This window comes from Mesitornis unicolor, unplaced genomic scaffold (assembly GCF_000695765.1).
Source record: "Mesitornis unicolor isolate BGI_N332 unplaced genomic scaffold, ASM69576v1 scaffold31714, whole genome shotgun sequence".
In the NCBI taxonomy this organism is placed as follows: Eukaryota; Metazoa; Chordata; class Aves; order Mesitornithiformes; family Mesitornithidae; genus Mesitornis; species Mesitornis unicolor.
This window is the reverse complement of record NW_010179898.1, coordinates 1-9,567: the sequence shown is the minus strand read 5'-3', so window position 1 is coordinate 9,567 and position 9,567 is coordinate 1. Positions and strand designations below refer to the sequence as shown.

Below are 9,567 nucleotides of genomic sequence, written 5' to 3'. Positions count from 1 at the left end.
AACAGAGCAGGAGGAGGACGGATCAGTCGGTCAAATCCTGAGCAGAGGTGACATCTGATTGAAGAGTAGAGCAGTGACTCTAACAACCACATGCTATTTGGTGGGTTTGAGGTCTCCTTGGAGAGGCCTCAGGCTGTCGTCTTCTCAGAAGCCAGAGGAGGTGGCAGCAGAGACGGTGGCTTGCAGGCAAGGCTCCTGCCTGGACAGCGGCAGAGGCAGAGCAACAAGAGACAGAGACACGGACAAGACCACCACCACGTTGAGTGCCAGGGCGTGGAAGGCCACAGAAGCAGAACCAAGGCCACCACACGGTGACATCCTGGCATACTTGACCTCCCATCTTGCCCAGGTCTGGATGGTGGGAGGTCAAGGTGAAGACTAAGGGAGCCCACACCTTCTCATCACCCTCTCCCCGCAGGGACAGAGTCTGACAGCAGCTTTGATCTCTATCAAACGCAGCTTCTCCAGCTGAGCAGGCACCCAGCAAGCTCTGGAGCCACCACAATGAGGCACAGTCAGACGTTCCTCCACTGGCATCTCTGGAGCAAGCCCTACCCATCTCCTGCTAACAGTAACCCTTGCATGGACTTCGAAGCCCCAGTCGAGTGTGAAAAGGAACCTTTTTCCTCTTTGGGGTCATTTATTTATAGATTTAAAGAAATTAAAATAGAAAAAGAGGTGAAGAGTGAACACTACGGGAAAAAAAAAGCTCATGGCAGCAAAGCAAGAGCAGCAGCTGGGGTGGGAAGGGGTCCCTCTGCCAGGCAGCAGCTTTTGAGAGAGGGATCGTTCCTCCTGTGTGCAGAGCAACTGAGGTCAGCAGGATTTTCCCTTCAAAACCCGCCAAATTCGTGTTCACAGTACCCTATGTAGAGTGGCTGCGCCTGGACACCACGCCTGGAAAGAGAGCGGAAAGGTGGCGTCACACAGAGCCCACGGTGAGGTCTGAGGGGTCGGAGAAGCGCAGGGTGGCCATCAGTGTCCCACTTCAGGCGTGACAAGGGAGGACGGGTTTACATCTTGTGCTTATAGACTCGGGTTTTCGCTCACGTGTGAGAGCGTGGGGTAAGGGGAGGTCTCCGGGAGCAGCGGGAGGGGTGGCAGTAGCTGGCAGGTCCCCCGATCCCCAGCACGAAGCCCTCTCCTCGGCAGCGCCACCAGCCCACGCTGGCAGCAGGGGCTCTCTCCCAGCGCTGCACGAAGCAGGCGCTGCCCACGCACACGCAGGAGAGAAAAAGCTCAAGATTTTCCATAAAAACAAGGGGCATTTTGCATGACTGTGCCCTCATGGCCCTCCCCAGGACTGAACCCTGGAGATGGGGGCCTTTGCGCTGTCCCCATGAGAGGAACGGTTACCCCAGAAGGAGGAAGGTTACCCAAGGAGCTTGCAGCGGAAGTCAGCCAGTCGCACGTAGGCGTCCTGCAGGTCCCTGACGGTCGCGTTACTCCACAGTCTCTCGGCTACGGCCCCAGCTCTTGGCCTTGAAGGAGGATGAGAGGTGGTCAGATGGGGGAATTTTTGGAAGCTTTTCAGACAAAATCCTGAGCTCCCAAGCGCTTTTCTGACCTGCCAGGCGACAGGGACAAGCGCTGCGTGCAGACCAAACCCGCAGCCGTTTGAGCCAACCTCCTCGTGGCTACTCTTACCAGAGCCTGGGGGCCAGGTTAGTAACGTCTACGTATTCACCCCACATGCATGCTTCGCCACCAATCACCCGATCCTTCTGCTCAGGGCTGCCTGCCAGGGGACACAGCATTCAGGTGACGGTGTCTTGCAAGATAAGAGGGTGACTCATCATAGCAAGATACCCAGAGAAAGGGACAGAAGGAACACACCTTCAAACTTCAAGGGTTCCACCTGGTAGGCTGCCGTCCAGTCCTGTCCGTAGGAGATGCGGTTGAGGTACCAGGGGGCAGAGAGCAGAGCACGGTAGCCAGCCTTGGTGACGTTTGCCATCTCCTCCATGTAGGGCGGGGGGTTCTCCTTCCACACATGGATGATGGTGTCTGGCCTCACCTGAAGAGCACACATGAACCCCATGTACGGGGCGACTGCAGCACCAAGAGGAGAGCATTCTGACCCATCCACAGCATCAAACACTCCCATGAGGGGAAACTGAGGCAGGCGTTGCCTTGACCTTTGAGCCACTTCCCAGCACGGCACCCCCAGAGTGCACCAGTGAGTGTGGCTAGGGTGCTGGCAGTGTTCACCCCCGCACAGGGAACTGCATGGGGGAAAACAAGCAGCTCTCACCTTCACTCCGTTGTCAAACACCTCCTGCCACACGATATAACCTTTGCCAAGGGAAGAGATGATGTCTAGAAGCCTGGAAAGAGCACCAAGGTTTGGGTCATTCCAGTGATGCTCTCCACTCTTTGCTGGTTGCATACAGCAAACAGCACCGATATTCCCAACACCCACAGCAGGACGTGAAGGTACTTCAGAAGCAGAAGGGAGAAAGCACAGTCCTTCAAGGGACTCCTTTGTCCCACAATGCCAAGCTTTTTTGGTGGTCAATCTCCCAACAAAATCCAGCTAGGCTACTCCTGCTGAGGTGAGACACACTTGCCCAGACAGACATGCTCCCAAAAAAAGAGATCAAGTGTCCCTGAGACAGCAGATGATGTTTGTGCTGGTCACCTACTGCAAGCTCCAGGCCCAGGATGTAACCGTCCTTACCTCTGGATGTAAAATGACTCTAATTTTTTGTAATCTTCACCAAAGCCCATCTCCTTCATGAAGGCATGAATTTTTGGATTGGATTTCCTGTGTACCAAAGAGAAGAGAATAAAAACCACTGCATCCTGGCTTTGGAGGAAGGCCAGGATGTGGCCAAGTCCTTCCCTGGCTCAGATATTCCAGCACCAGCAGCTTCCCACAGCCACCATCACCATGAGGAGAAGGACAAAGATCTGCAGATGATCATAGCCAAAAAAGCAATGTGCTGAGATTCCAGTCCCAGATACCTCCCTGCCCACCCCAGTCTCCATCCAGACTGATCTCAGACTCACCAGCACGTGAAGTCCACCTCGTCACCACCGAGGTGAAGAAAGAAGTCTGGGAACACAGTGCCGACCTCTCCAAACAAACTGCTCACAAACTGGTAGGTGCTGTTAAGGATGGGGTTGATGGGCCCATAGGTCCCAGAAGGATCCTTGCCCAAATAGCAGGGAGTCAGGAGGCCTGGAGCACCTGGGTCATAACACAGAAGAGTGAGGAAGGGGCTAAATGTGGCTGTATGGCCCCATATAACCCACCCCCGACCCTCCTCAACATGGCCCAGGGCCTGCTGTGAAGACATGAGGCACAATCACAGCAGCAGAAACTCAATCTCTGGCTCGGGAAGCCTGATCTGATGGGGAGATCACAATCCACATTGTATGTTTATCTTGTGCTCCCCACCACACACATCTGCTGCCGCCGCCCCAAGTACGCACTCCTGGAGAGAGCAGCAGGGCTTTTAGACCAGGCAACATTTTCCTGGAGTTTCTTGCACTTCCAGACATGGAAGAGCAGGCACTTCCAGTCATCAGAGCAGGGAGCAGCATGCCAGGAGTGGAGCACAGCTGAGCAGAGCTATTAAACCCAGTTGAACTCAAGATCCTTGCAATGCCCATGATGCTGGTTTTGGCACAGCAGACATTCCCAAAAAAACACAGTTTGGACCCAAGAAGAGATGGAAACATTTTCCCTCTGGATTTTGTTCTAGAAGTTGGACCACTGGATCCTACTTCCCCAGGATGATGATTTCACAGAATGACAGAATCCCAGACCGTCAGGGATTGGAAGGGACCTCCAAAGCTCATCCAGTCCAATCCCCCTGCCGGAGCAGGAACACCCAGATGAGGTTACACAGGAAGGCATCCAGGCGGGTTTTGAATGTCTGCAGAGAAGGAGACTCCACAACCTCTCTGGGCAGCCTGGTCCAGTGCTCTGTCACCCTCACTGAGAAGTTTCTTCTCAAATTTAAGTGGAACCTCCTGTGTTCCAGCTTGTGTCCGTTACCCCTTGTCTTACCCCTTGTTTGCTCCTCCTCAAAGCCAGCCTGTGGGACACGACAGCCCACACCCCACTTTTGGGATCCCCTACCTCACCCTGGTACAACCACATCTCTCCTGGGAGCAGCAGCAGGCAGGGTCTGCTCCTCACCTGGCCCCCAGGAGAGGGTGTGCCCCGGGCTGTCAAACTCCACGATGACTCTGATGCCACGCAGCCGGGCGTACTCGATCACCTTCTGCACGTCGCTGGCTGTGTACACGTGGGTCACGGCATGGAAGGCTCCCTGGGGGAACACGGGAAACCTTGGCGCCTCGCTCAGGGTGCTGAGGAAGGGATCTGCTCGCCCTGGACTGGGCACTACGTGGTGATCGGGGTGGGTTACCTGCTTGCTGAGCTCTGGGAAGGTGGAGCTCTCGTAGGGGAAAGACGGGTCGTCCACAATGTGCCAGTGAAACACATTGAACTTGTTGTAAGCCATGACATCCTGGGAGGGAACAGGAACAAAGATGAACATGCCCAGATGGTTTTGAAAGGTCACCCAGCTTCCCACAGAAAGGAGACAAGGTGACTATGCTCCAAAAGGACAAGGCAGAGTCCCCAAATGCTCCCCAGGATCCAAGAGGGTTTCAGACCCTCTCTTCAAACACAGCAGCAAGCACAAATTGCTGCAGAGGGTCAGGAGAACAAAGAAAATCCCTGTTCTCCCTATAACTGAGCCAATGGTAGAGACCTGGAAGTTTAATTCTGCTTGGGATGAACACAAAACCACAACCCACCTTTGTCTAACCATGGCTGGGAAGAAGTCAGCGATTTCCCTTGCCTCAGCAACAACCCAACCTCAGGAAGTAATCAGGATTGCAGGAATCCAAGGTAGCACAGAGAAAGGGCCACCCAACTAAACCACCTCGTCTCCCAGCACAGGCACCCTACCAGAGTCTCCAGGATGGCTCTCAGAGGCAGGTAGTGACGAGAGGTGTCCAGCAACAGCCCTCGGTGAGCAAAGCGAGGAAAGTCCACGATTTCTGTCTTGTTGATGTAGTACTGCACACAGAGAGCACAAGAACTAAGCGAGCAGGACTCCAGGCAACACCACCATTAGCAGGAGAGAATCGGCATCACCTTTGTCCCCAGAGCCAGCAGGACAAGGAGGGGTAGCCTCACCGCCCAGCGTGCAAGCAAGCCAGAAAGAGCTGCGATGCTTTACCTGCTCCAAAGGCAAGGATCTGGCTGGGTTCATTAATTTCTACTTGGCCTTCGGTGAGGCTGTGCTGCACTGCTGGTAACCCCCTCATCCCGAGCATCCTGGCAACCCTCAGCCCATCCCCATGGAGGCAGGAGCATTATGGAGAGCCGACTGCTCCCAGGAGATAAAGCCAGGACTCACCGTGCCGTTCTCGTCTCTCCCAACGAGCTGGCTGAATGTTTCCAGGCCTGCAGGAAAACCACACACACTCTCTTTCTCAGTACAGATTCCCCCCAAAGGAACAGAGCTCAATTAAAGACAAGAGGCACAGAGAGACATCCCCACAGGCCTGGGGCAGGGAGAGCGGGAATGCCCGGCAGAAGGCACAGCTCACCTCTGAGAGCTCCCCAGACGGCATCCGCAGAGAGCAGCAAGGAGCCTTCCGAGACAGACAGCTTATCTGAAACACAGCATCCGAGGAGACAGCTCCCTGTTAGGTCCAACACACCATCACACGCTGCTACGGGCTACGATAGCTATGGGGTTGTAGCTGGACCAGGAAAGGTTTTCAGACTGGGCTGCACCCTGGGATGCCAGAGGACTGATTTTCGGGTTTCTTTTTCTGTTTTAAATCTCTCCCACTGCTTTATCAGCATCCTGAGGTAAACGGCTCCCTCCCTGCCTCAGTTTCTCAACACCACAGTGAGGACACGACCTCCCCAGAACTGGGAGTAAGTGCTGCACAGTGCGATTTCCAACTGATGGGCACAGAAACAGCTGCAATCCTGCTCCAGGCACTCTCAACCTCGATACTTACAGCTCTCCTTGGAGTCCAGGCTGGGAAACCCATCACAGCCCGGTGTGGCGACAGAGACGAGGAGCTGAGTGCAGGGCGTCTCCCAGGGCTGCTCCTTCTCTGCAAAGGACACAGAGCACAGACATCAACCCCACCCTGGCTCCTTTCCCTGCTTTCAGGCCACCGCTGTCCTCCCAGCCCAGCTAGTGACGGAGACGCAGGAGTACACAGATTTTTAACACAAACAGAAACAGGTGCCCCCTCCTTCACTCCCGAGTAAGCACATGGGTGCTCAGCGGGGGCTACGTTCGACAGAGGCAACCAGGAGCACACGAGCTGATCCCAACCTCCAGCATGGAGAAGGTGAGGAAGCCTCCAGAGGAGGTTTCACAGCAGAAGCTTAGAGGAGCACAAAAAGGAGAAACATCAGAGCCTGGCAGCAGTCCCCAAGGCTTCCTGGACACCAGCCCTTGCTCTAAGCAACAATCTCAGTGACTACACAAATCTTCTCTAGGGGCGATGAAGAGCTTCGTGTTTCCCAACTCTCCCAGCACTGGGAAAAAAAGGTGAACCCAAGATCTCTGCTACCCTACCCGCACTTCTCGGAAAGAGCAAAGAAACCCTATAAAAAAGGGTGGAGAATGAATCCGAGCGTACTGCAGAACTGGGCCACCTAAAAGGTCTCGTCCAGCATAGAAAGGCTCCCAACCACCTTCACCTTCTGCAGAAGTGAGCAGGTCCCAGGCTCAGCAGCTGGAAAAATAAACCCAGACACATTCTGGCCCCAAGCAGGAACTCTGGCCACACTTCCTGATCTGAAGGAGCATTTCCAAGGATGCACAGCCCCAAATCCTCACTGGAGCCGCTCCCCCAACTCCGAAGGGAGGTGTTCAGCCTTCAACAAGACACACGGGTCTCCTCGCGGCAGTCTCTGGCCAGGAGGAGTGTGGGTTAGCTGGGTGGGAGCCTGCTAATCACACCCAAGGTCCATGCCTACACCCCCGCAGCCCTCCCAGGAACAGCACAATATGGTCACCGAGAAATAAAAAGCTTGGCTTTGAGCGAGCCTGGTCAGAAGCCAGGCACCAAGCAGGCTTTGAAGATACCGTGGCACCACCACTGTTCAGGTGAAATGCAGAGCTCCAAAGCTCCAGAGCTCACAGGAGACATAAAACCCAGATTTCTCCATGAGGGAATGGCAAAACCTCCACAGAGAGAAGGGAAACTGCTCGAAGGTAGTCCTCAGCTCTGAGCTTTCCTCTCTGTTACAGACAAGCTGGTAGCCAAGGCAACCTCGCAGATGTGCGAGCTGGCACGGCACGACCGTCTCCCTCTGCTCAGCAAGGCAACAGCTCACCAGGGACAGCCACTCTCAAGCCTGGGGACATATGAAATACTCATTCTGCTGAGAATGAGAACCTCACCAGAACTGGTCCCACCACCATGCACCAAGTTTAAACGCACCCATGGAGGCGTCACCAAACGCTACCTCCTTGGCCAAGCAGGCAGACATCAGCACTACCACACCTAGAAGGTGATGCAGGTGGGTGCAGCAGGGATCGGTGATCCATCAACCACAGCGGCCGAAGTCCACGGTTCAAAAGGGCGCTGTGAAGGCACACGTCAAGTTAATTACAGTTGCAGTGTGGAAGATGAGGACCCCAACGCAACGATCGCAGCAGGATGGCAGCAATAAGACAGCAGGGATGGGAGGTCCTAGGCTGAGCTCCACACAGCTTCTTGGGTCTCTCCCAGACTCATTTCAGAGCTGCCCGGCTTAATGACAAGAAACAAGGGAGGAGCAGCAAGGGAAGTCCCAATTAGAGATAAATAAAAAAAGATGTTCTTCACCTTGAGGGTGGTCAAACACCACAGCAAGGTCTCAGTTCTCCATCCTTAGAAATAACTGCAATTTCAGTTATTGCAGTTATTATCAAACTGCAAAGTTGGCTCCAACTCCTGGTTAGCTCCATTTTGAGCAGGGGCTCGACCAAAGACCCCCATATGTCCCTCCCAGCTTAAACTGGTCTCTGTTCTCATGCTTGAAGTCCAGGATGAATGGACTTTGGACCTTGCTTGCTTGTTAAACTGACATAGCAGCTTTCTGAAACAGACAGAAAATTGTTTCTGTTATTTTGTCTCTTAATAAAAGCTATTTTCCTTCCATACAAGGTTTCCATTGCCTGTTATTACTAACCACCCATGTGGAAAAAAAATGCAAAGAGGGGAAAAAGCCCTAAAATTAACCACATACTTTGAGTGTCATAAAGCAAGGCCTATGGAAAGCCGTAAGTACACACACAGAGCTCAATCTCGTGATCACAAGAAGTTGCTCCAAGTGATTTCACAATCACATTTCCCCTCTGAGAGGAACAGGAAAACGTGAATAATTATTATCAGCCATTTAAGCTTAGTTCCTAGCAGCAAAAAAAAAACAACCAAACAAACAAAAGGAGACTTCTCATCTCCTAAGTCAAGATTTATTTCTATTGCTACTTACAAGAGTTGAAGAAATAAAACAAGCCAAACTGTTCTCTGTTTCAAACTTGCCTTTGTCAAAGCACAATGCACTCGAGATGAAGCAGAGCTGCTTCCAACACCATCACCTTGCTCCGCTTTGATCAGCGGCGACAGAGTTCACGCTGACATTTAAAACACAGAAGCAGTTACGAGCTCTCCTTGATGAATGAAGCATTTTGTATTGCCCAGATATAGCAATTCAGGCTGCCGCAGACTCACACAGGAACCGAGCACCTGTATGTGCCGGCTCCCCAGCCTGTGTCTGCAAACATAGCCTGAAAATTCACCCTAGACACACAACATGCGCTATTATGAAGAAGTCCAGGCACAAAAAACCTTTGTAACCTGTCCCAAATGAAGCCCAAGCTCTCAAAGCTTTTCCTCATCTTACCCTATAATTCCAGGATGAATCCAAGAGTTACTACCTTGCTTTGCCAGAAAAGCCATGCTGCCTCAGGATGCTTAGCAGCTCACCTGAGGCAGAGAAAGCCCTATGGCACAAGTAGGTACTTGCCAGAAACACATGAAGGGAATAGAGTCTTTCCTCAAGGCAAAGCTTCACACTGGACACCAAGAGCTGCCAGAAACGGGAAGAGCCAAGACTTGCGAAAAGTGCTGAAGCTGGAGTGACTGCAACATCAGCAGCAGCTCTCCCTGCAGGCGCAAGAAAAGGAAGCAAAACGAAGAACTGGGGAGCTGAAAGTAGGTAAAAAGCAAGCTAGAAAGAGCAAGATCTTGATAGCAAAAGAGTAACTACATGAAAGAAACGCAAGATGAAGCGTGCTCACTGTGCCAAACAGGATGAGATTTTATTTCACACGTGTGTGCCACAGGCACTGCCCTTCACGAATGAGCGCAATGCTGCCTTTTGCTACCAGATGCAATCCAAGCCACCGCACCCCAGGCCACGGCCACCATCTTCCCTCACCACTAGCCCCTGCTGACCCAGGGAATTCAAAAGCACAAAACCCGCAGTTGGACCCGCCAAATAAACGAGCGTTTGGTTTTGTGGAGGGGTTTCAAAGATAAAGCAAGCGCCGGCCGCGCACTCAGCCTCGGGAGGCCACA

The 9,567-nt window shown here is 53.0% G+C and overlaps 1 protein-coding gene across 1 annotated transcript; it reads right to left on the bottom strand.

Moving 5' to 3' along the window:
- Window positions 1–833: 833 nt before the first annotated feature.
- On the bottom strand, window positions 834–6,099 carry HEXA (hexosaminidase A (alpha polypeptide); the record flags this gene model as incomplete). The annotated part of the gene is made up of 13 exons (XM_010182938.1): window positions 834–897; window positions 1,377–1,481; window positions 1,648–1,738; window positions 1,837–2,017; window positions 2,255–2,327; window positions 2,681–2,767; window positions 3,013–3,193; window positions 4,151–4,283; window positions 4,383–4,484; window positions 4,931–5,041; window positions 5,385–5,431; window positions 5,578–5,643; window positions 6,001–6,099. Coding segments are annotated over 13 exons (1,340 nt in total), but the record flags the coding sequence as incomplete, so codon positions are not given.
- Between the last annotated feature and the right edge of the window lie 3,468 nt (window positions 6,100–9,567).